Source organism: Mustela lutreola, chromosome 3, assembly GCF_030435805.1.
Source record: "Mustela lutreola isolate mMusLut2 chromosome 3, mMusLut2.pri, whole genome shotgun sequence".
NCBI classification, from domain to species: domain Eukaryota; kingdom Metazoa; phylum Chordata; class Mammalia; order Carnivora; family Mustelidae; genus Mustela; species Mustela lutreola.
The window spans coordinates 59963055-59990331 of record NC_081292.1 but is presented as its reverse complement, the minus strand read 5'-3'; the positions used below and the strand labels follow the sequence as shown (position 1 = coordinate 59990331).

The 27277-nt window shown below is 38.9% G+C and overlaps 1 protein-coding gene across 10 annotated transcripts in view; it reads right to left on the bottom strand.

Annotated features, from left to right (window-relative positions):
* STAU2 (staufen double-stranded RNA binding protein 2) overlaps positions 1-22126 on the bottom strand; it is a 336676-nt gene extending 314550 nt beyond the window's left edge. For 5 of the 10 annotated variants that reach the window (XM_059166204.1, XM_059166208.1, XM_059166213.1 and 2 more), the window contains exons 1-2: positions 21364-21506; positions 11002-11067 (exon numbers count right to left, since the gene is read on the bottom strand). Coding sequence is in view for 3 of the 10 variants with exons in the window: in XM_059166206.1 (XP_059022189.1) it covers positions 11002-11019 (18 nt within the window). In the remaining 7 variants the exon portion in view is untranslated. Of the gene's footprint in view, positions 1-11001; positions 11068-20688; positions 20711-21363; positions 21507-22017 lie in introns of those variants that run through there. The other 5 variants (XM_059166206.1, XM_059166205.1, XM_059166207.1 and 2 more) reach the window with 5 other exon arrangements.
* Between the last annotated feature and the right edge of the window lie 5151 nt (positions 22127-27277).

Sequence of the window (27277 nt, the reverse complement as noted above, 5' to 3'; positions counted from 1 at the left end):
TGAGATTCTCACAGACAGCATAGATAGGTTTTTTTGTTTTTTGTTTTAAATCCATTCAGCTACTGTGTCTTTTGATTGGAGAGTTTAGTCCATTTATAATTACAGTAATTATTTATAAGTACGTACTTATTTCCATTTTATTCATTGTTTTCTGGCTGTCTTCATAGTTCCTCCGGTCCTTTCTTCTTTTCTTTCCTTTGGTTTGATGGCTTTCTTTAATATTATGTTCAGATTCCCTTTTTTGTGTATTTGTTGCAAATTTTTGCTTTATGGTTACCATGAGATTTATACATAACTTACATAACTTACCATACAGAATGGGCTGCTTTGAGTTGATAGCAATTACATTTGAGCACACTCCAAAACATACTTTCTTCAGCCCTGCCCTTATTTTTGATGTCACATTCTCCATCATTTTATGCAGTCCTTAACTATCATAGTTTTAGTTATCTTTACTATTTTTGACTTTTCTTAAGCTTCATACTTGCTTTTATAAGTGATTGATCCTTTTTTTTTTTTGGGGGGGGGGTAGGGACAGGTAAAAAGAGAAAGAGAGAATCTCAAGCAGGCTCCAAACCAAGCCTGATGTGGGTACCTCAATCTCACAACCCTGAGAACATGACCTGAGCCAAAAGCAAGAGCAGGATGCTTAAATGACTGGGCCAGGCAGGTACTCCTGATCCCCTACTTTGAATATATATTTATATTTTCCAAGGAGATTTTTTTTTAAGATATTTTTTATTTATTTGACAGAGAGAGAGAATAAGAGAGAGCGGTCATAAGTAGTCAGAGAGGCAGGCAGAGAGAGAGGAGGAAGCAGGCTCCCTGCTGAGCGGAGAGCCTGATGCGGGGCTCGATCCCAGGACCTGGGATCATGACCTGAACCAAAGGCAGAGCCTTTAACCCACTGAGCCACCCAGGTGCCCCAAGATTTTTATTTTCATACATTTTGTTATTAATGCCATTTCTTTTCAGTTTACGTTAAGTCCTTTTAAACATTTCTTATAAGGCTGGTTTAACAGTGATGAACTCTTTTAGCTTTTGATTATCTGAAAAACTCTTAATCTCTCCTTCAATTCTGAATAACCTTGCCAAGTGGAGAATTCTTGGAAGGTTTTTTCTATTCACCACTTTGAATATGTCATAACACTTGCTTCTGGCATGCAAAGTTTCTGCCAAAAACTCTGCTGATAGCCTTCTGAGGTTTCCCTTTCATGTAATAAGTTTTACCCTTTAAATTATAATGTATCTCGATGTGTACCTCTTTGGATTCATCTTATTTGGAATTCTCGGAGGTTCCTAGACCTGTATGTCTATTTCTTCCCCAGATTAGGAAAGCTTTCCATCATTACTTCTTCAGATAAGTTTTCTCCCCCCTTTTTTTCTTTCTAGAACCCATATAAAATGAATGTTATCCCACCTGATGCTTTCCCAAGGATCCCTTAAATTATATTCATTTTTTTAAAATTCTTTTTTCTTTTCACTACTGAGTCTAATGAGTTTCATTGCTTTGTCATCAGCTAATCATCAGCTCACTGATCCAATATTCAGCTCATTCAGTCTGCTGTTAAACCCATCTAGTGAAAGAGAGTGCTCTTTCTCTCAAATTTTTAAAAGTCTTAAATATAAAAAGAATTAAATTTTTAAAAATTTTTAAAAAGCATATGCACATTGGCCTTTGTTTATCTTCATTAGAGAATTGTCAATTCAAGTCCTTTGCCCATTTTTCAGTTGGGCTGTTTGTAGTTTTGTTGTTGAGTTGTCAGGGTTTTCGTTCTTAAATTTAGGTCATTGATCCATTTGGAGTTAACAGTTTCATGTGGTGTGAGGTAAGGATCCAAGTTTATCCTTTTGCATGTGGTATCTAGTTGTCCCAAAACTATTTGTTAAGTGATAATCTTTCCGGGCGCCTGGGTGGCTCAGTCAGTTAGGCGTCTGCCTTTGGCTCAGGTCATGATCCCAGGCTCCTGGGATGGAACCCCACATTGGGCTCCCTACTCAGCAGAAAGCCTGCTTCTCCCTCTCCCTCTTCCCCCTGCTTGTGATCCCTCTCTTGCTATCTCTGTCAAATAAGTAAATAAAATCTTAAAAAGAAAATTACATTTTCTTATACTGAGTGCTCATGCCATTCTTGTCAAAGATCATTTGTAGATAGATAGATAGATAGATATAATATGTCCTATACAGTAATATAATTTTTATATTAGTTTATGTCTCTCCTCTGGTTTATATGTCTATCCTTATGTCAGTACCACACTGTTTTGACTACTGTAGCTTTATAATGTTTTGAAATGGGGAAATATGAGTCCTCCAGTTCTATTCATTTTCAAGAAGAGAGTTTTCGCTATTTGAGACCACTGCAATTTCATATGAATTTAAGAATCTGCTTTTCCAGTTCTCCAAAAAGGTCACGAGAATTCTGATAAAGATCTCATTTAATCTCTGCCTTGTTTTACATAGTATTGTCAACTCAACAATATTAATTCTTCTAGTCTATAAATACAGAATGTGTTTCCATTTATTTGTCTTCTTTAATTTTTCTCAACAACATTTCATTGTTTTCAGTGTACAAATCTTTCAACTCCTTATGCTTCTGGACAATATTAAATGGAACAATTTTCTTAGTTTCCTTTTCGGACTGTTCACCACTGGTATAATGAAAAACAATTTTATTTTGTGTGTTGGTCTGTAACTACAATTTCTGAATTTATATGTTAATTATAGTGGGTTTTTGTGGATTATTTGGAGTTTTCTATATATGGGATCATGTTGTCTACAAATAGGAATAACTTTACTTCTGCCTTCCTAATTTGGATATTTTCTTTCCCTTGCCTAACTTCTCTGATTTTAAGTCCTACCACGATGTTGAATAGCTGTGTGAAAATAAGTCCCCTTCGGGCACCTGGATGGCTTAGTTGGTTAAGCATCTGCCTTTGGCTCATGTCATGATCCCAGGGTCCCAGGATTGAGCTCCGCATCAAGTCTCTGCTCAGTGGGGAGTCTACTTCTGCTCCTCCCCAGCTTGTGCTCTCTCACTCATTCTCTCAAATAAATAAAATCAAGAAAGAAAGAAGGAAGGAAGGAAAGTAAAAGAAAATAGGCATGCTTGTCTTGTTCCTGACCATACGGAAAAGTTTTCATTTAGCTGTGGCTATTTCATAAATCCCTTTATCATATTGAAGAATTTGCCTTCTCTTCCTAGTTCTAGAGTGTTTCTATTATAAACAGGTGTTATAGTTTGTCAAAAGTCTTCCATATTAACTGCTGATATTTGCTTGTTTCCCTTCATCCTATTAATGCTGTGCATTACACTGACTGATTTTCCTATGTTGAACTGCCCTGGCTTCCCACCAGGATAAATTCCACTTGGCCATGGTGTATTACCATTTAAATATACTGCTGGATTCCGGGGCACCTAAGTGGCTCAGTCATTAGGTACCTGCCTTCGGCTCAAGTCATAATTCCAGGGTCCTGGGATCAAGCCCCACATCAGGCTCCCTCCTCAGCGGGAAGCCTACCTTTCCCACTCTCACTCCTCCTGCTTGTGTTCTCTGTATTGCTGTCTCTCTCTCTGTCAAATAAATAAATAAAACCTTAATGAATAAATAAATAAACAAACAAACTGTTGGATTCAGTGTGTTATTTGTGTTTGGTTGAGGATTTTTGCAGCTATACTCATAAGGACTATCAATCTGTAGTTTTTGTATTGTTTCTCATGGTGTCTGGCTTTGGTTTCAGAGTAATGCTGGTCTCATTGAGTTAGGAAGTATTCTCTGTTCTATTATTTTTGGGAAGAGTCTGAGAGGAATTTGTGTTAATTCTTTTTTTTTTTTTTTTTAAGATTTTATTTATTTATTTGACAGAGAGAGATCACAAGTAGGCAGAGAGGCAAGGAGAGAGAGAGAGGAGGAAGCAGGCTCCCCGCTGAGCAGAGAGCCCGATGCAGGACTCAATCCCAGGACCCCAAGATCACGACCCGAGCCGAAGGCAGCAGCTTAACCCACTGAGCCACCCAGGTGCCCTAATTCTTTTAAATGTTTGGTAGAATTCACCAGTAATGGCATCTGGCCCTGGACTTTGTTTGGGAGGGATTTTTAATTTTTATTACTAATTGCATCTGTTTGGTTATAGATCAGTTCATATTTTCTATTGCTTCTTGAGTCAGTTTTGGTAATCTGTGTTTCTAGGAATTTGTCCATTTAATGCAGGCTATCTGATCTGCTGATACACAGCTGTTATAGTATTCTCTTATAACCATTTTTACTTAACGTCAACAGCAGTATCTCCATATTCATTTCTGATTTTAATTATATGTCTTTGCTTTTTTTTTTCCCCTTTGTTGGTCTAGGTAAAAGTTTGTCAATTTTGTTGATCCTCTCAAAGGACCAACTTTTAGTTTTGCTGATTCTCAATATTGTTTCCCATACTCTATTTCACTTATCTGCACTTTAATCATTATTTCCTTTCTTTGACTCACTTTGGGTTTAAATTTTTTTTTTTTTTAAAGATTTTATTTATTTATTTGACAGAGAGATCACAAGTAGGCAGAGAAGCAGGAAGAGAGAGAGAGAGGAGGAAGCCGACTCCCTGCAGAGCAGAGAGCCCGATGCGGGACTCGATCCCAGAACCCTGAGATCATGACCTGAGCCGAAGGCAGCGGCTTAACCCACTGAGCCACCCAGGTGCCCCACTTTGGGTTTAATTTGCTCCTTTTTTCCTAGTTTCCATAAGGTGAAAAATTGGATTTCAGTTCTTCTGAGTTCTTCTTTTTAAACATAGGTATTTACTGGGGCGCCTGGGTGGCTCGGTGGGTTAAGCCTCTGCCTTCGCTTCAGGTCATGATCCCAGGGTTCTGGGATCGAGCCCCGCATCAGGCTCTCTACTCAGGAGGGAACCTGCTTCCTCCTCTCTCTGCCTGCTTCTCTGCCTACTTGTGATCTCTGTCTGTCAAATAAATAAAATCTTAAAAAAAAAAATAGGTATTTACTACTGTAAATTTCTCTCTGAGCACTGCTTTTGCTCTATCTCATTATGTCATGGTATGCTGTGTTTTCATTAGTCTGTAATTAATTTTTTTAAGATTTTATTTATTTATTTGACAGAGAGAGATCGCAAATAGGCAGAGAGGCAGGCAGAGAGAGAGGAGGAAGCAGGCTCCCTGCTGAGCAGAGAGCCTTATGCAGGGCTCAATCCCAGGATCCTGAGATCATGACCTGAGCCAAAGGCAGTGGCTCAGCCCACTGAGCCACCCAGGCGCCCTGTAATTATTTTCTAATTTCCCCTGTGATTGCTTCTTTGACCCACTGGTTATTTATGAGTGTATTGTTTAATTTCTACAAATTTGTGAGTTTTCCAGTATTCTTATTGACGTCCAGCTCCATTCCACTGTGACTGAAGATACTTTTATGATTTCAGTTATTTAAAATGTACTGAGCTTTTTGTGATCTAACAGATGGACTATCCTTTGTAGGATCTCATGTGCACTTGAAAAAAATGTGTATTCTGCTCTTACTGGGTGTTTTGTGTATGTCTATTAAGTCTAACTGGCTTATAATGCTGTTCAAGTCCTCTATTCCCTTACTGATCTGTCTAGACATTATATCCCTTACTCAAGTGAAACAAGCATTGCAATTTTTGAATGAATGATTAAAACCATAAATTTTATTGTTGAATTCTCAATTGTGCTGCATTCCTCTAATGCTGACTTTATTCTGGTGCACAGTTAATTACCTGGGATCATTTGAAGCCTTCTGAGGACTCTTCCCAATGCCTCATGTATTACAAGGTCTTTAGACTCTGGATAATTTAGACACAAACTATTAATGCCTTGTATAAATTCTGGAAATTGATTTCTTACTCCTTTCCAGTAGTTCATCCCCTGACTTTGAGTAGGCCTTGTCATGCATCTACAGATCAGAACTCAGCCAAAAACTCGAGAAGCACCTCCTACAGATCTCCAGAATGTTTTCATGCTTGAGTGTATTTTTTTACTTACCCATATACTCACCCCTTTTCCCTCAAGTCTCTTCTTTCTGGCAATCTGCCCTGTGATTCTAACCATCTTGGCCTTCCCAAACACTTATCTTTGTTTCCTAATCTCAACAAAAGTGAGCTCTGTTTTAGATCCTCCTCCTTTCACTGCAGCCTATACACAACCTTTAGGCTCTACTGTAAACTGGTATAATAGAAGGGCTTACCTCATGTGTTTCCATTCCCTCAGGGATCAGTCTGATGCCACCTGCCATCCAATGTCTTAAAATCACTGTTTACATATTTGTATGTTCTAAGGTTGTTTTAAGGAGGAAAGGTATATTATATTATAACAAATTACCCCCAACTTAGCATCTTAAAAAACAAGCATTTATTTTTTTCACACAGTTTCTGAGATTCAGCAATCAACCGGCAGCTTAGTTGGGTGGCTCTGGCTCAGGATATCTCATGAGGTTGCAGTCAAGATGTTGATAGGCCAGAGTTTACAGCTGAAAACTTGACAAGGGCTGGAAGATCTGCTTCCAAGAAGACTCAGTCACACACTCTTGGCTATAGGCCTCAGTTCCTTGTTAGCTGTTGGCCTAAATTTCTCACCACATGGGTCTCTCTACGGAGCTATTCACAACATGGCAGCTAACTACTCTGAATGAGCAAGAGGTGGAGTGTGGAGAGGGGAGGGGAGCCCAAAGGGACAGAGAAGAAGCAAAAGCCACAATGTCTTTTATAACCTATCCTTGGAAATGATCCATCACTTCCACCACATTCTATTGGCTATGTGTGAGAGGATTATACAATGGTATAAATGTCAGGAAGCAGGGATCATTAGGGACATCTTGGAAGTGGGCCACACAGAGGAAAAATCCTGTTAGGTCAACACAGCAGAAAGCCAAAGTCCTTCTTACATAGTTTAAACTCCTTATGTTATCTTTTTAAATCCTCAAACTATAGACTGCATCCTATGGCTTCAAGAGAGATTGGCAGATTGTAGATTCTACTCCACAGCCAGACTTGGGAGATAAAAATAACTAAGAGTAAGTAGCAGCAGCTTTTAAGAGAAAAGAATAGAGTTCTTCATGCCTATGGCAAGAAAGAGGAGAGTACTTATGGCAAACCTGGACTTGAAAAAACGTCCAAGTGCTTTTCATTGCCCCAACAACTACTCTACTCTAATGATTAACTTAAGTGTCTGCCATCCTTTCTCATCAATCTGCAGAGCCAGACAGCAATAACAACAGCAATACTAATAGCAATAGCAATAGCAATAGTGCCAGGGCCAATGTTAAGCATTTTGCCTCAGTTATTAGTTCAATTCACTCCTCACAATAAACCTGTGAGACAGGTATAACTATCTCTTAAATTCTAGGTCTTAGTTTCTTGATAATCCTACCCTAGCTTTATGCTTTACAGTATGTCTTGATACACCATTATTCTTCCTACATAACACCTCGCTCCCTCTTGTCCTATAGAGTTCTCCTACCCTTCTGGCACTGAAACACTGTTTTGTCCTGCCTGTCCTCCCATTCCACTTGAGTCAGGTCTTAAAGATTTCTCTTAGCTCCCACGTTCCCAACAAATACTCTTTCAAAGAAACCATCAGACTACTGAAACGTCTGTTAATCCCCTCCTGCTGGTCTCTCCCAATGCTACAGCTGCCTAATACAGACTTCCCCTTAAACCAGGTAGAACACATGCCCTGTCAGGTCTGCCTCATCAACGAATCCCAAAAACTTTGTCTTATTTCAGTCATTCATTTAAAGATATTATTTCATGGCACACATGCCTTCTTAACTTATGTTTGCTACTGCTTAATGTTAAAATGGATTTCCTTTCCCTGGAAGTTTAAATTAATCACCAGGGAGAAAGGTCCACAATATACCAAGCTCCTACTTAATATAGTACCCTGGAAACATAGGTTCCCACTAGTTATTTGTTGAATAATGAATGCAAAATATAATGATTATAAATACTAGCTCAGAAAATTCTCAAGGGGGTATAATCCAAAAAATTTTATTTACAAATAAAAAGGAAAAGTTACCAGTAAACACATGTAAACAATTCACAAAAAGACAAAACACAAAAGAACAACAAAGAGAAGCAAATCATAAAAAGCAAATTAAAATATCATTTTGAAATACTGAAGATTTGTCTAATAGAATTATTCTAATAGATATAATTTTATATTTTTGGTATTTTAGCATCAAATATCTTTAAAATGTGCATACCCATTTGACCAGTGCTTCCATTTCTAATAATTACTTATAAGAAAATAATGGACAAAGGAACATAGTTATATGTAAAAAAAAAAAAAAGAAAAAATTACTGTGGCACTAACTATAATATAAAATCTGTGCAATAATAAGGGTTTGATTAAACAAATTTTAGTAATTCCAAACTACAAATTATCATTAAGTCACTTCAGAATATTATATAATCCCAATTCTTTAAAGTAACATATATTCACATAAAAATATAACTGCATAGAAAAAAATATCTAAAAGTATACACCCCAAAATGTTAGCAGTGATTATCTCTGTAAAAGAACAATGGAATTATTTCTGATTTTTTTTCCTTATCTCTACTACTTAATTTTTCTACATGAGTAGCACATGGACAGCACACATTTTTAAAAAGCTAAAGTAAAAATGAAAAGTACAATTTAAAGGTAGAAGTGCCATTTCTATTAATAGAACATGAAACATTTCCATGTTCCCTGATAATAATCATGTCAGACAGAATTAATAGCAAGTAAAATATTTCAACAGCCTTGTTTTTAAGTAGTTCTGGGAATACACATGGAAGACTCTATTAGTACTATTTAGGCATCTTAAAACAACAAACAAAAAGACCTCTCAAAAATATAGTACTAATCCAAATGACAGTGTTAAAAATCACACAGTAAAAACCTCAACTGCTTTAAGGTAAGTGTCATCTTCAATCACCTTTTAATGCCTTTTCACATTTATCTTGAAAGCCTACACTCTAATGGGAAAGCAGTCATCACAAAAATGATAAAACATCAATCATTCCTAAGTTTAAGAATTCAATGCGACTTTAAGTTTGGCTGAAGAGAAAGTCTCTAGAACTTCTATTCCAAAATAGATTAATCTTTCCCCTCAGACTAGAATATCTCGGGGGATAAAACTTAGTTGATAATAAGATGGAATCCTGAGGTGAGTAACATGTATGTTACAAGCCAAGCATATATACCTGTAAGCACAGTGTACAATTTCTAGCCAAAGCACAGGGAACTATGTGTGGCCCTGCAGAATGCTGCCTAAAATTGTCTGTAAGGCCTCATTCAACATGACCAGTAGCACAGACAGTAACTCTTCATTAGGACTAATCTATAATTTTCAATGATGCTGATGGCATAAAATGAATATTCTTTCCACCTCTCTATGGTAGAATATGAAACAAATTATTCTGATTGCACCTGTATAATTAACAGCAGGTTATCCATACATTTAGCATCAACACAAACCTACAACACAGTTTGCAAGTCACATCTCATAAAGCTCCCTCAATGGATCCAATGGGATTTGACTACAACTATGAAAGTACAAAAAGCACTAAGCATAGCACAGCTTTAAGATTCCTTTAAACTACATTTGTAATATCTTTGATGAAAGTAGTATTTATTGCACAAGAAAATTTTCTAGTACAGGGAGAAAATCAAAGAACAACTTTGCATAAGAAAGAGATTTTATGTTAATAGCATCTGATAAAGCAAGCATATGATACCTAAACTGACAACACAATTGTGTGATTATTGTTGAAAAGAATGGAGATCTCCTTGCTTTAGTGACAACCTTAGCACCATCCATCCACTTACTCAGCAAATATATGAAAAACCATACACAACCAGAACTATTCTAGGACCTGGGGAGATTAAAAAACAAAGTCACTACCTTTATGGAGCACATGGTCTAATAAGGAACAGAGATGTTAAGTAAACAATTACACAGTTGAATATAACTGGAAATGTCAGAATGTCATTAAGGGCAGGGTACTATGAGAGCAAATAATAGGACTGGGAGTCAAGTGAGCCAAACACAGGAGAGGGAAAAAGAGGCCCAGGCAGAGGTAATCTATGCAAAGACCCTACAGCTAGAATGACTTTGCCAATCCAGAAACTGAAATATTTAGATTGGAAGCATTTAGATTGTTTCCTGGGACTCTGTTAATTCTGAGATGTATAAAGACACCCAAGTTAAGAGATCAGTTGGGAACTGCTACATGGGTCTAGAACACAGACTAAGTATGAACTTAGGAGTCATTGGTTTAGAGATGGTGTATGATGCACAGTCACTAGAGTGTACTACGTAGGCAAGGTGAACTGAACAGGTAGGGCCAGGCGTGTATTACTTCCTCAAATCATGCACACACAAGAGTCATTACTCCTTACAATCACATTACTTACTTCTCTCTCAATTTATAAAATCTGAAATAAAACAAAGTATTTTCTAATATTATAATACAATGCCCTATTTGTCCAGAAAGGATAAGATTAAATACATAAAGTTCTTGGAGAAACAGTATGACCTAAGGAAAATACTTTTTTCAGTGAGTCTAAGACATTGTATGCTAAAGTTTATTTAGCAAGGCACTTCCTTCTAACCTTTTCCAGTGCCCTAGAAAAGAAACTTCTTTTAACACACTGATATAACTGCTTCACAAGATTTGTCACTAGAAATTCTTTCGGTCTGCAAAACTGCCACCTACTGAAACTAGATTACAACTGTAAACATGCTGAATACACCAAGTCCTGGAGGGATGTAACATCAAAAAGACCAGACATACCTTGTGCTCTCTGCATACTCAAAAGTTAACAACTTTCAGAACTATTACTATAATCCTGTCCTGCACAGTCTCCTGGAATGAATATATAATATGTAATCGCTCTGTTAAGCAGTGGTCAGCAACATGGTTACAGAAAAGCTGGGTTAACATGTTCCACAATGTATGGCCCAAGTACCATATTAAGTAGGACATGCCTTAACACAAACTCACCTGATTTATTTGAAGCATGTTAAAACAATATTGACCAAACTGCTGTATCCCTCACGGCTCCAAAAACTGGAAAATGAAAATGAAGAAATAAAGTTCAACTTAGTTGGTGATCTCAATGATTAGCACTTTAAATACATGTTGATCAAAGTCAAATATAAAACGGAGTAGACCTAGATCAACACAGAACTTCTATGATGATAAACGTGTTTTCTATTTGCACTGTTTAATCCGGTAGCCACTAGCCACAAAGGGCTATTCAACATCTGAAATGTGGCTAATGCAACCAAGAAAGTAAATCTTTACATTTTTTAAAACTTTTCTTTAATGTTAATTTAAATTTAAATAACCCTATGAGACTACTGGCTATCAGAGTGGACAGTGCAGATCTAGGTTGAAGAATGTCTCTTCTGGTTTTACAATTCTAAGACAATTCTAGTGAAAGTGAAGCTATTAAAAATAATCTAAAAATTTCAGATTAATATTTAATATACAGTTCCCTTTCTCTAGTAAGGTTTTAAACAGTTTTGTTTCCAAACTCTATAAGCTAAATTAAGCCTACACATAACTCCTCTAGGTGGTATGGAAGAGTACATAGTTAAGATTACCCAGCTGGATTTTATTCCTGTTTGTGGTTTTGTTTATCATCACTATAAAAAGAGCACACATAAAAAATTTCACATGAAATTTTCAGAAAAAGAAATCACTGTCCTGATACATCCCATTGGTATATTTGGATTTGTTTCCTTCTAGTTCAGATCTCCCCACCATGGCTGTATTTCTTTTCACGTGGTAAATCTCCTCTACACTTAATTTAAAAACAGATACCAAATAAAGGGAGAAAACCCAAATCTATAAATGAACAAATAAATCATGGATTCTTTTTTTTTTTTTTTTAAGATTTTATTCATTTATTTGACAGGCAGAGATCACAGTAGGCAGAGAGGCAGGCAGAGAACAAGGAGGAAGCAGGCTTCCCGCTGAGCAGGGAGCCTGATGTGGGGCTTGATCGCAAGACCCTGGGATCATGACCTGAGCCGAAGGCAGAATTATCTCTAATCCTTAATTTTCTGATATTGGTATATTAATATAGCATCTTCTTATGTTGTTTACAAGTTATATGTTTTTCCATCCTTTGCTTTCAATCTGCCTATGTCCTTAGATTGAAAGTGGTGGGGGCGCCTGGGTGGCTCAGTGGGTTAAAGCCTCTGCCTTCCGCTCAGGTCATGATCCCAGCGTCCTGGGATCGAGGCCCGCATTGGGCTCTCTGCTCCACGGGGAGCCTGCTTCCTCCTCTCTCTCTCTCTCTCTCTGCCTGCTTCTCTGTCTACTTGTGATCTCTGTCTGTCAAGTAAATAAATAAAATCTTTTAAAAAAATAATAAATAAAAATTAAAATTAAAAATAAAAATAAAAAGTAAGTAAATAAGGGGTGCCTGGGTGGCTCGGTGGGTTAGGCCTCTGCCTTTGGCTCAGGTCATGATCCCAGGGTCCTGGGATCGAGCCCCGCATTGGGCTCTCTGCTTTGCAGGGAGCCTGCTTCCTCCTCTCTCTCTGCCTGCCTCTCTGCCTACTTGTGATCTCTGTCAGAAAAATAAAGAAAAAAATCTTTAAAAAAAAAAAAAAAAAGTAAGTAAATAGCGGCGCCTGGGTGGCTCAGTGGGTTAAGCCTCTGCCTTCAGCTCATGATCTCAGGGTCCTGGGATTGAGCCCCACATCAGGCTCTGCTCAGCAGGAGGCCTGCTTCCTCCTTTCTCTCTCTCTGCCTGCCTCTCTGCCTACTTATGATCTCTCTCTGTGTGTCCAATAAATAAATAAAATCTTAAAAAATATATATAAGTAAGTAAATAAATAAATAAAATATTTTATGTGGGTGCCTGGCTGTCATAGTCAGTAAAGCATGCAACTCTCAATCTTGGGATTGTGAGTCAAGCTCCACACTGGACACAGAGCCTACTAAAAAAAATAAGATAAAGAAAAATAAATTATGTATAGATTCCCCCCAAAAATTATCTAAATAGCAACACCACAGTCTCGATAGGCAGCAAAAGAGCTAAATCCAACCACTTGGGTAGAAAATTTTATGCTATGAAACTTTAATATTAAACTTTCTATTAGAAGCAGAGATTCTTAATACACAGACACATACACACACACAGAGATTCACATACATATACACATATGGCTACCACTTTCTCAAGATGACAAATGAATCAATTAAAAATGAACTGGAAACTTTTCCATATATATTTTATATTTTTTATTTATATTATTTTATACTCATATTTGTATTTTATATATTATAATATAAAATATAAAATATATTTATATATTTCATTTTATATATTTTCTTTTTATTTATATTTTATTATATTATATATTTATATTATATATATTTCATTTTTATATATTTGTTTTATTTATATATTTATTTGTATTTTATAGGTTTTATATATTAAATATTTTATATAAAATTATATGTGAATATATTATATATTATATGAAATATGTCCTATATCTTATAACAGAAATATATATATATATATATCACCATCTGTAACAATTTTATATTTTGCAAAAGAATCATATGCTATAGAAATGGCACAAGGCCTGAGGATCACTTAATTTGAATCTTAGTCCAAGCTCTTCAGGAGATTACCTTTTGAGCCTTGGTAAATTACTCTGTGTGTCTTTGAGTCCTCTTTCTTTCTTTCTTAATAAGTCTGTGAAAAGTAAACTAAGATCATTGTGGGAGGCAGCCTCTAGCAAATAGAATACAACAGAAATAATGAGATACCACTCACAATACTGGGTTTCAGAAAGATCACAACTTCCATCTTGGGTGTTTCATGCTCTCATTCTCTCCCCTGTTTGCTCTGAAGGAAACTAGCTGCCATATTGTGTGGTGCCCTTTGGACAGGCCCACATGGCTAAGAGTGGCCTTTGGCCAATAGCCCAAAAGAAAGTGAGTCCTTCAATCCAATACCCCCAAGCAAATGAATCTTGCCAAGAGCTGTATGATTGAGCTTGGAAGCAAATCTTCCCCCAGTCAAACTCTCAGATGAGAACACAGTCCCAGTAATAGCTTACTGCAAACCCAAAAAAGACCTTGATCCACAAGCACCAGATAAGCTGCACCCGTATTTCTAACCCACAGAAACTGAGATAATAAATGTTTAAGCCTTTACTTTCTGGGATAGTTTGTTATACAACAATAAATAAGACATTCCCATTCATTCTAAATTTCTATAATCCTATGGTGCTTTAGGCATTAATTAACATATCTATGTGGGTCAAAAAAATTAATTCCCTATTTAACATAAGCAAATGAGTTACATTAGAACTTGTAAATGATAAATTATGAAACAAACATTTACATTTTACTCAAAAGATGAAATCACTAAAGTGTAGGAGTAGGTAGTCAAATGGTACTAAAATATACTAGCTATAACTAAAAATACATACTCAACCAATATTCATTTTTTTAACTGAAAAACATTCATTTGGAAGTTAAAATGTGAATAAACCACTAAAAGCATCTCAGTGACTTAGTATCCCTTACTTTCTAGAATTTAACATTATTTAGTAAGCACTCACAAAATCTGAAAAGTCCTATTTTGTATCAATTAATGTAAGCCTCTAAATATAACAAATGCTTATCTACAGACTTGTGTTTCTTCAACTTTAGAGTTTTTTGGGTTTAATTCCAATGTAAGTAACATACAGCATTATATTAATTTCAGGCATACAATACAGTAGTCCAGCAATTCTATACATCACTCAGTGCTCATAAGTGTTCTCTTAATCCTCTTCACTATTTCATCCACCCACCCCCTTGTTTTCTACAGGTAAGAGTCTGTTTTTTGGTTTGTCTCTTTTTTCTTCCTTTGTTCAACTGTTTTGGTTCTTAAATTCCACGTATGAGTGAAATCATACAGTATCTGTCTTTCTCTGACTGGCTTATTTCACTTAGCACTGTATTCTCTAGATTCATCCATGTTATTACAAATGGCAAGATTTTGTTCATGGTTGAATAATAGTCCACTGTATAAATATACCACATCTTCTTTATCCATTCATCTGTTGATAGACCCTTAGATTGCTTCCATAATTTGGCCATTTTAAGTAACACTGCAATAAATATACAGGTGTTCTTCAATATCAGAATCTGTAACACTAGTGGCTGATTCCAAGAAGTAAGCACAGTAAGATACAAGAGTACATTTTTTAAAGTTCTAATCTTCCAGTATACAAAAGGTAGTTGTAAGAAGAAATAAAAATAAAAGCACCTATTTGCTTAAAATTGACCATACAACTTTAAGTATTCTGTAAGCATCTCTTTTACAATTATAAAGATCTGTATAAATTAAAACATGAAAGAATGTCTATAATAGCACTCTGTGAGGTAACTGGACAATCTTCTGAAGTTCCTCCTTTTTTACCAACAAATTTTATTACATTTACATCAATACAAAAATTATAATTTGCAACCACACTATGGACAATTCAGAATGCCAAGTAGCATGTCTTTAACACCTCCTTTCTCCTTTACAGACATGCCAGATCTACTGTCCTAAATTTAAAACAACTTGATAAAATATCAATAAAATGCAGAACAGTTTTATACTGCCCATGATATCATAAAATCCACCTCTCCTTCTTCTGTCAAAAAAGTTTCCAACTGGGGCGCCTGGGTGGCTCAGTGGGTTAAGCCGCTGCCTTCGGCTCAGGTCATGATCTCAGAGTCCTGGGATCGAGTCCCGCATCGGGCTCTCTGCTCGGCAGAGAGCCTGCTTCCCTCTCTCTCTCTCTGGCTGCCTCTCTGTCTACTTGTGATTTCTCTCTGTCAAATTAATAAATAAAATCTTTAAAAAAAAAAAAAAAAAAAAAGTTTCCAACTATAGTTCATTCCAATTACAGCTAAGTACTTTTAGAGAAACCTATTCACATGTCTGAAAAATGCCCTACAGTGATATCCAGTCAGGCACATTAGGACAGGCAGTTCCAGATTCTAAGCTACTAAATGAAAACAGGCAGGGCAGTTTATGGAGAGAGGGCACTACTAACTGTAACATATTTGTTGCTCATGAAGAACTGGAGGTCCAACGTGTATCTAAAATGTACTGCTAACATAATTTGCTGCATTTATTATTACATTTTGCTCAGCTGGTAAGTTGAAAGCTGTACAAAATTCAATCTATAAAATCCTCAACAATTAAACACTGCTTCATAAATTGGCATTATTAATTTATCTATAAATTTTTATATCAGCACCCATCCCACAACTGACAGGTAATCCTCACTTAAATGTCTTGTTTGACAATATAAAAATCAAAAACAGGGCGCCTGGGTGGCTCAGTGGGTTAAGCCGCTGCCTTCGGCTCAGGTCATGATCTCAGGGTCCTGGGATCGAGTCCCGCATCGGGCTCTCTGCTCAGCAGGGAGCCTGCTTCCTCCTCTCTCTCTCTCTCTGCCTGCCTCTCTGCCTACTTGTGATCTCTCTCTGTCAAATAAACAAAAATTAAAAAAAAAATCTTTAAAAATCAAGAACATTTACTACCACCATTCTTAGGCTCCAAAATACCATAAAACTAAATATCAGCTTAAAAATTCTTACTCTAAAAAATCCATGGGGTCCTTAAAAAGCATTAAAAAATGGATTTTGGGGGGCACCTGGGTGGCTCAGTGGGTTAAGCCTCTGCCTTTGGCTCAGGTCATGGTCTCAGGGTCCTGGGATCGAGCCCCGCATAAGGCTCTCTGCTCAGCAGGGAGCCTGCTTCCCCACCCCCCTTTCTCTGCCTACCTCTCTGCATACTTGTGATCTCTCTCTCTCTCTGCGTCAAATAAATAAATAAATAATCTTTTTTTAAAAGTTGATTTTTTAAATTCTCATTTCCTTTTAAAAGTATGACTCAAAAAACTTTTACATAAGAAATCAAAATAATTTAGTATAAATTTTAATTATCTCCTAAGAGCCTATGAAAGATTCTAAGCATATAGAAATCTCACCACCAGCCAAGAAAAAAAGAAAACTTAACATTTATCAGACGCTAATGTTATATATAACATCCTATATTTTGCCATTCTTACATTAATTCATTTAATACTCATCACCTTGGGATGTAGGTGTTATCTCCACTTTTCTAGAAGTTGCATTACATTCCCATACTCCACCGCTAGGATTAAAACCTAGTATGGTCTGGTTGAAGTAATCATCTCTTTATTATACAGTAAATTCATAAAGACTTCACTTCTTAAAAATTTTCCTGTCACAAAGGTCTTGACCTCTAGGACAACGTAAAGATAAGCCTCCTATATAGAACTCTGGGGATTTATTTAAAATCAAATGGTTATATATACATAAATATAAATTATAACTATTATGGATTCTAGACACGCATTTATATTTTCTTGAGTACCTATAGGAGGCACAAATACATCTAATTTGATACACAATACACATAATTTGATCATACTACACATGCCTCCAACTATTCTAATATTAACACAATTCAATTTTGCAGTATCTAGATTTTTCTCTCTTTACTATCTGTACACATGACACCCAGAACTCAAAGTGAATAAAAGGAGAGCATAATAGTAAAGAACTACAAAGAAAAAAAACCCAACATATTAACCAATTATATCTCCCAGAATCTGATCCCAAACAGAAAAATCACTCAGCTCACTTTATTGTTGATACACTAAAAATTTGATGATCATCTTAGATATTTTTTATATTCTTTGCTGAAAACCAAACCAACCCACTCTTTCCTAGAACTTCATTCCAGGCAAGCCAAGTAAACTAAAATATAAAATGTATATGGCTTTCCATGCTGATTAAAAATAAAGAGACATAGGGGAGCCTGGGTGGCTCAGTGGGTTAAGCCTCTGCCTTTGGCTCAGGTCATGGTCTCAGGGTCCTGGGATCGAGCCCCGCATAAGGCTCTCTGCTCAGCAGGGAGCCTGCTTCCCCACCCCCCTTTCTCTGCCTACCTCTCTGCATACTTGTGATCTCTCTCTCTCTCTGCGTCAAATAAATAAATAAATAATCTTTTTTTAAAAGTTGATTTTTTAAATTCTCATTTCCTTTTAAAAGTATGACTCAAAAAACTTTTACATAAGAAATCAAAATAATTTAGTATAAATTTTAATTATCTCCTAAGAGCCTATGAAAGATTCTAAGCATATAGAAATCTCACCACCAGCCAAGAAAAAAAGAAAACTTAACATTTATCAGACGCTAATGTTATATATAACATCCTATATTTTGCCATTCTTACATTAATTCATTTAATACTCATCACCTTGGGATGTAGGTGTTATCTCCACTTTTCTAGAAGTTGCATTACATTCCCATACTCCACCGCTAGGATTAAAACCTAGTATGGTCTGGTTGAAGTAATCATCTCTTTATTATACAGTAAATTCATAAAGACTTCACTTCTTAAAAATTTTCCTGTCACAAAGGTCTTGACCTCTAGGACAACGTAAAGATAAGCCTCCTATATAGAACTCTGGGGATTTATTTAAAATCAAATGGTTATATATACATAAATATAAATTATAACTATTATGGATTCTAGACACGCATTTATATTTTCTTGAGTACCTATAGGAGGCACAAATACATCTAATTTGATACACAATACACATAATTTGATCATACTACACATGCCTCCAACTATTCTAATATTAACACAATTCAATTTTGCAGTATCTAGATTTTTCTCTCTTTACTATCTGTACACATGACACCCAGAACTCAAAGTGAATAAAAGGAGAGCATAATAGTAAAGAACTACAAAGAAAAAAAACCCAACATATTAACCAATTATATCTCCCAGAATCTGATCCCAAACAGAAAAATCACTCAGCTCACTTTATTGTTGATACACTAAAAATTTGATGATCATCTTAGATATTTTTTATATTCTTTGCTGAAAACCAAACCAACCCACTCTTTCCTAGAACTTCATTCCAGGCAAGCCAAGTAAACTAAAATATAAAATGTATATGGCTTTCCATGCTGATTAAAAATAAAGAGACATAGGGGAGCCTGGGTGGCTCAGTGGGTTAAGCCGCTGCCTTCGGCTCAGGTCATGATCTCAGGGTCCTGGGATCGAGTCCCGCATCGGGCTCTCTGCTCAGCAGGGAGCCTGCTTCCTCCTCTCTCTCTCTCTGCCTGCCTCTCTGCCTGCTTGTGATCTCTGTCAAACAAATAAATAAAATCTTAAAAAAAAAAAAAATAGAATAAAGAGACATAATAATGTAACTTACCCTCAAGTGGTCCAGGAAAAAAATACTATGTACATGTGACTGACAAAGATCTAGTGATAAGTGGATAAAATGGTAACAGGTGAATCTGAGTAAAGATTACAGGAGTTTCTTTGTATTATTCTTATTCTTGCTACTATTCTATAAGCTTGAAATTATTTCCAAATAAAAAGTCAAAACTTAAAAATTATATGCCATTCTATTTGTAGTTACCAATACATATTCTGATTATACAACATTTTTACACATACAAACTGGATTTCTGGGGTAAAATTCAGTGATTTGCTAGGAAATATGCACTATATACTATCAACTAATAATCACTTGGGAATAAATTTCAAACTACACTGCTATGTAATGAAATGTGGCAATGGTGACTTGAACTGACATCACAGAAGGGGAAAAAAAAAAAACCCAGTAGACACACCACATAGTCTGGTATAAATGCCTCACAAAGTTAATACAGGCCTACTGCAAAATGCAGCAAATCTACAATTCAAGTGATATATGAGATCTCTGGTTTGCAGTAAAATATAAACAAACTAAAAAATTAACACTTGCCATATTACAAAACAACTGAGAATGCAGGGTGTCTGAGTTTTGATTGTTTCATTAACCAAGATTTTTTTTCCCCCACTGCAGTTCAATTCACAACAATATAATTGAATCATCTTCAGAAAGGACTAGGAAAGAAATACCCTTCCGGAGAAATGTTGCAATCTTCTCTCCTACAAGGTTACTATTATCCTGCCTTCCCATCACAATTTTGAATTCAAGTGTTCACCACGGTTTCTTAAAATGTAAGGATGCATCAGAAGAGAAGCAATGGTCAGCAAAAGTTCACCAAAATTGTGAAATTAAACATTAAAAATATGGGTTTTCAGCTAACAGTAATATACCTTTAAAGGATCATCTCTATCGTTTCTGCAGGAACCACCCACTTTAAAATCCTTTCGTACATTCCCTTAATTGAACGGCCCATCTCTACACCAGTAGTAGTTCTTAACCTTCTGGGGGAGGGAGGTGGCGGGTCACGCCGAGTACAGACCCCTTCCCCAGAAAATTGTTCACAAATGCAAAATTCTGCACATATTTCCTGGAACTTCCAGAACCCCCGAAGCCATTATCCCCGCCCCCCCTCCCTAAGAATCCCAGTTGAGCGTCTCCTCGATTGCCTCTGCAGAACACTCCCCTCACCACAATCCCGGCTCTCCCCGGGAGGGACTGGAGGCGCTGCCCTCACACAGCGGATTCTGTAACTGATCTTCGTCTCTCCTCCCAACTCCCTTCACCTCGGCAAGGTCACTAACTGCCAACTACCCCTTTAAGCCGAGCCATCACGGTAGTAGTTCCTACGAGCCACAGCAGAACTTGCCTGTCATAGGATATATTTTGTCCCCTCGGCCCCACCTACCTTCCCCATTTCGGCGTGTTACGTCTTCACCACTTGCCCATTCCACAGAAATAGCCACCAGCACCACCCCCCGGCGCGCCCCTGGCCCGCCGCTCCTCCCGCGCCCCCAGGGCCATTTCCCGCAGACCCTCCAAGGGCCTCGGCTCCATCTCTTCCCCTTCCCTCCCCTCCCCTCCGCGGGCCTCCACCTTCGGGCCCTCCCCCTCCCTCCCTCCCTCCCTCCCACACCGCCGCTTCACCCACCGTCCCCTCTTCGGGCTGTTCCCACCGGGGCCCCCAAAAATCCACCTTCCAGCGTCCTCCGTCGGATGCCTGTCTCCCCCACCCCCCCCAATCCCGGGATTCCATTTACGCCGGCCTCCAAGCCTTCCTCCCGGCTCCTTCCCTCCGGACACCTGTGTCGTCCCACCCCTCCACACACGCCCCCTCCCCCCAAATTCATTCGCCCCGTCCCCGGCTCCTCAGCACCCCCACCGTCATCCTCCCCTCCCCCTCCCGCCAGGAGAGAGCCCGAGGAGGGAGGGAAAGCGCGGGGGAGGGGAGGCCGCTAAGGGGCCGCTCTTCTCGGGGTTCGCCGCGCTCAGCGGACCTGCAAGACTCCCCAGCGCCCTCTGTCTCCTCCGCCAGCGGGGCGGAAGTCGAGGCCTCCCCGACGCCCCCAACGAGGGTATTTACCTTCTTGCCAGGGACACTTTGCAGACGGCTCCAACATTGGCAAGCACTACAGAGAACTGACCCCGCTCGGCCGCCGCCGCCGCCGCCGCCGGCTTCCACCCCTCGGGCTCCCCGCCCCCCGCCTCCGCCTGCCTTTCCTGCGCTCCCGCCGCGCCCTCCCGGGCTCGCGCCGCGCGCCCCCGCCTGCGCAGCCGCTCCCGCGCCCCAGTCAGCCCGGCGCGCGCGCGCGCTCCCGGCCCTCCGCGGACCCGGGCCGCGCGCCCCGCGCCGACCCTAGCTCCGTTCCTCCTCCTGCCCGCCGGCGGCCGAGCGCGGCCATTGTTTGCGGCGCCGCTCCCGCCCCCTGGCGGCCGTCCGGCCCCCTGCAGCAGCGACCGCCGCGGGCGCTGCGTACTGGCGCCGGCACACTGGGCCCCGGGGCGAGGGCCGTTCTCTGAGGCCAAGGGAACGAGAGCGAGAGAATGCAAGGGGAGCGCGCCCCGTCCGCAGTCTCCTGGTCCTCCGTTCGGCTCCCCGGCCTGGTCCCCACCCCCTCCGCTGCAAAGGGTGGGCCTGAGGCAGCTCCTTCCACACCTGCACTCGGCAACTGCCTCCACCGCCCAGCTGACCTTCTCTTTCTAGACGCCGCTACGCGCCCAGATTTTCTGCCCGTACCTTCCCCAGGCTCTCTGGCTGCCCCCCTCTGCTCTGCTGGGGACACGCGACCATCCCGCGTCTGCTCCGGCCGCCGCTGTGCAATGCACGGTTTAGCGGATCCTGCACCTTTCCAGACTCAGGGAGGAGGGGGGCGGGGGAGGAGAGGAGGGGGTCACTGCAACTGTCTCGCCCAGAAAACACTAGTGATCAGTAATCACCTGCTGTCCAAGATCGGCAGCGTGGCCAAACATAATCCTCCACCAACACACACACACACACACACACACACACACACACACACACATCCTATTGGTTCATTAAAAAGAAATCCTTAGAACAAAAAATGAGGACCATCTTAGAACAGTGCCCTAGATCCTAGATTGTTGAGGCAAGAGTGCCAGAAAACTCGAATTACTTCTTGAACCGTCCTGGTTTTGATGTGGGTTACAGATGTCCAGATGACTAAGCCAGTGAAATCCAATCCTTCACTTACTGAATGGCACCAAAAATAATTTGACAATAAAGTCTGGAAATATTACTTTGTTTTCACAAATTCTCCATTTGCATTATTATTCCCAGGGTTCCTTCTACCAAGCCTGATTTCAGTCATCACCTAAAACTGATAGTTCTATCTACAACTGGGGAGACAATAATAGCCTAGTGGTTAAGCCAAGGGAACCAGAATTAGATAAGCAAGCCTGGTTATCCACTTGCTAACTTCAGGATGGGCATGTTACTTATTCAGTGCGTCTGTTTATCCTTTTGTTCAAGAGATTACATATGATGATATGTATTTAACTGTGATTGTATATAAAGTCCTTTAAACTGGGCCTGGCATATGGTACTATAGTAGCTACTGCTACATTTTCCTCTTAGAACTTTCCTAAACTCCTTCTCCTCTTTACCTCCCTCTGTCAATTCCCACACACTTAACATGTTGATGCTCCCTAAATCTGTACTAGTCCTATTGACTTCTAGCTTCTCAAGCCTAGCATCAACCAGCAGTTCCCCAAACAAGCCTACCACTTTTGTGTCTTCCCATAGGCTCTTACCCTCTCACTGGATGAAGTACTCCATCCCCCCTCACTGGATGAAGAAATCATCCTTCAAATAATTCTAAAATCAGCTCCTTGAGAGGCATTTTCTGACTCCTCTGAGCTGTCTCCTGACTCTCTCTTTTCTGGCACTGTAGCTATATTGAATCGTATCGAGCCCATCTCTCCTCACCAAACAGTGCATCTTTTCAGGGCAGGCTCTGTGTCCATTTATCTTTGTAGCTCCAGCATCCAACAGCAAGAGGTGGAAGTAAATGCATTTGGAATAAATGGATGAGTTTATGCTTTTGAAAGACTCTAGAGTGGTCAGAAATTTCATCCCCTCTGATTCAGACATTTAAAGTTAATTGAAAACTTTGCCTCCATTGTAACTTTTTCTATTTTATTTTATTAAATATTTTATTTATTGGAGAGAGAGCACAAGCGAGCAGGAGCAGGGGGAGAAGGAGAGGGAGAGGGAGAAAAGGGCTGCACACTGAGCAGGCAGCCAAATGCGGGACTCGATCCCAGGACCCTGAAACCATGACCCGAGCCAAAGGCAGCCACTTAACCGACTGAGCCAACCGGGCGCCCCTGTAACTTTTTCTTGTATCTGATTTTAAGTCTTCAGTTATCCACTTGCTAAGGAACCATGGGCATGTTACATTTAACACCAAATAGACTGATTTTTTAAAATTCTGTTGGGGAGGAAAAATTTTCCTTTACCCTCCTAGATTCTTTGGACGGTAAATGGATATAAAACATTAACAAGAGAAACACTAGCTACATATACCTCTGGGAGCCCCATAAGCACAAAAGACCCAAGGACAAGTCAGACAATGAGGTTTATATGCCATCCTAAGCAAAGAAATGAGATAGGAGCCTGGGGCTTCAAATGGGAGAAGGGTGATTCAGAGGATGATAAGAAGAGCATATGTTTGGTAATTAGGTGCTTGTCCTGACATAGAGATAAGTCATTCAGATAAAAGATATCTCCAGTTATAGCTTTCTCTGAGCCAGACCCCATATCTAAATTATTTAGCTGAGAGAGAGATAAAGCCTTTCTTAAGTCACTGGGTCTTGATTTGATTGTCTTCAATCAAAATAATCTACATCCCAAAGTGGCATATTTGGGGGTCACATATTCTGCTCCCCTTCAAGCTATGATAATCAGAGAAATTTGTTGTTAAGCTTGAAATCACTTTCAGTTGCTCAAGGTGTGTGTGTGTGTGTGTGTGTGTGTGTGTATAGCATCAGTACATGAAATCACCTGACACAGAAATCCACACATAAATCTATGATCTTCTGAAGATTTTACTTTAAAATAAAATATTTCAATAGGAGTTGAAAGTAGTAGATATCTAAAGAAGATTGGTCCTATAGGCAGCTGATTAAAACAAAGCTCGATTTATTAATGCATCTTCAGCAGGTACCATGGAGTCAAATATTCAAACATAAGAAAAATATACTTTCAAATTCATCTTTGTCAGGTATGAGCAATTTGAATAGGACAGATTTCAGAATCACAAGCCATGTTTTCTCTTCCAAATATGTCCTCTCCTTTCATATATATTTTTTAAAGGTTTTTGCGGGGGGGGGGGGGGTGTGCCTGGGTAGTTCAGTCATCAAGTGTCTGCCTTCGGCTCACATGATCCCTAGGTCCTGGGTTGGAGCCCTGCATGGGGCTCGCTGCTCGGCAGAAAGCCTGCTTCTTCCTCTCTCACTCCTCCTGCTTGTGTTCCCTCTCTCGCAGTGTCTCTGTCAAATAAATAAATAAAATCTTTTTTAAAAAAATAGGTTTTTTGTTTTGTTTTTAGCAATCTTTATGCCCTACATGGGGCTCAAGATCACAATCTCAAGGTCAAGAGTCACATGCTTTTCCAAATGAGCCATCCAGGAGCCCCCTCTCTTTTCTTGTATATTATTACATCCTTCTCTTAACATCTGTTTCCCTGTAAAATTCACCTAGCCCCAGTGCCCACTATATAAATTACTCTCCTTTATATGTTTATTTCGACTTATTTTTATCACTGCAGGGTATGTGTTTCTTCCAGTATACCTTCAGCTCCTCAAAGACAAGAACAAGACTTCCTTATCTTTGCTTCTTTAGCATCTAACAGAAACCACCTATGGTGATCAATAAGTTCTTGTTGAATGAATGGATGGTGAATTTGACAAACATTTACAGAGAACCTACTGTATGCTGAGTACTATTTATGGCCCAGGGACACAGAACAATGGAAAAAATCAGCGAAATCTTTCTCCTCCTTACAGAGGAATGAATGAATGAATGCATAAAATAAACATTTCCAAATCCTTTACCTCTAGTAGAACTGCATTCTGGAAAACTCCCAGTGTATTTGTGTGCTCACAAATAAATTGTTTGGAACTCAATAATTTTTCCATAATACTGCTGACAAAATTGTTATTAGTGATGAAGGATAGTTGGAAGAAAGGCAGGCAGGGACAAGGGGCCCCACCTGAAGGGGAAACCACCCTTTAAAGTATTTTACACCGGGGCACCTGGGTGGCTCAGTGGGTTAAAGCCTCTGCCTTTCGCTCAGATCATGATCTCAGGGTCCTGGGATCGAGCCCCTCATCGGGCTCTCTGCTCAGCGGGGAGCTGCTTCCCCCTCTCTCTCTGTATGCCTCTCTGCCTACTTGTGATCTCTGTCTGTCAAATAAATAAAAAAAATCTTAAAAAAAAAAAAAAAAAAAAAAAAGAACCCTTTAAAGTATTTTACACCACCCGGGAAGGAACCCTCCACTCTTTCCCACATGATAGATAGAAGACAAAAACCTGATTTGGCAGTAGACTCATGGAGGATTAATCAGATTTTAAAAGCCCACCAACAAGCCCATAAAAACCCCTAGACTTAGAATCACCAATAGCAACCCTCTTGGGTCCCCTCCCTCCTCCTTGGGAGCTTTGAATAATGGCTCAATAAACTTTGCTTTGCTGCCCACCACTCTTTGTCGGGTCTACCTCCTCACTCTTTGAAGTGGTGTGACCAAGAACCGTGGGCACCAAAGGAAAAGAAATTCTGCAACATTAGGATGTCAGCTGTCTGAACTGTACTAAAAAAATGAGTAGAAATAAATTATGTTGTAAATATAATCATTAAGAGTAAGAAAACAAAATTTTATTTAATGAAGTATGCAGAGGTTCTTTTAAGTCTCATGAAACATAATGTCCAACAACTATTTTTGGAATAAATAAGAGAATGAATTATGCTTATATTGACTTTTCTTTTTCCTTCATATCTATCATCTTCTCTCTAAAAAATCTGTTTTTTTTTTCTTGAATATATCTATACTTTCTACCATGCCAGAAATTTGAGTCACCTATGTTCTGTCGGATATTTTTATTCTAATTTATTTATTAGCTATTTACTGGCATTATGTCTCAATTTCAAACTTACTTGCCAAAATACAAAATGAGATAGCTTTGCAATCTGCTTTTTCATTTCAATCTGTGTTTCATAATCTGCAAACTGGGTTCTTTTATTGAATATGTACTTGTACTATGTTTATCTACAGTACAAAGCACTCATAGAAACAATTTTTATGTTCATGGATATTTTCCTTCTATCCTGGGTAGGCTGTCTTTTGAACGGTATGTTCCATTTTCGTATTATTATTATAATTAATATTATTACTTCTGCTGTGATGATTGACCTAATTTTTTTTTAAAGATTTTATATATTTGAGAGGGAGAAAGAGCGAGAGAGCACAATCAGAGGGAGTGGGAGAAGCAGGCTCCCCGCTGAGCAGAGAGATGGATACGTGGCTGGATCCTCGTACCCTGGATCATGACCTGAGCAAGATGCTTAACCAAGACTAAGCTACCCAGGCATCTCTGAAAATGATTTTTTTTTTTCATTTTGCTCATGTCTAACCTAGGAAGCTCACTCCAGATCCACTATTAGTTTATCATTGACCAGTAGAATGTCTGGGGAACAAAATTCTGTTTGTTTCATTCATTTCATTTGTTTTTAGAGATGGGAGAATGTAATACTGTGATATAATACAAAATATTTATTTTTGTATTTGTCCAGGGTTTGTGGCATGATGCTCCTAAAATTCTTGTAATATCCCTAAGTGATAAGAGTGATAGGAGCACCTTTTACTATATTTGGGTTTTGTTCCCAGATCCTGAAATAGCTGCAGAGTATTAAAGGTGGAAAGGAGTGTCTTTTGCTTTCATAAAAAGTCCCTCTCAACCACACCTGAGTTTATGTTAA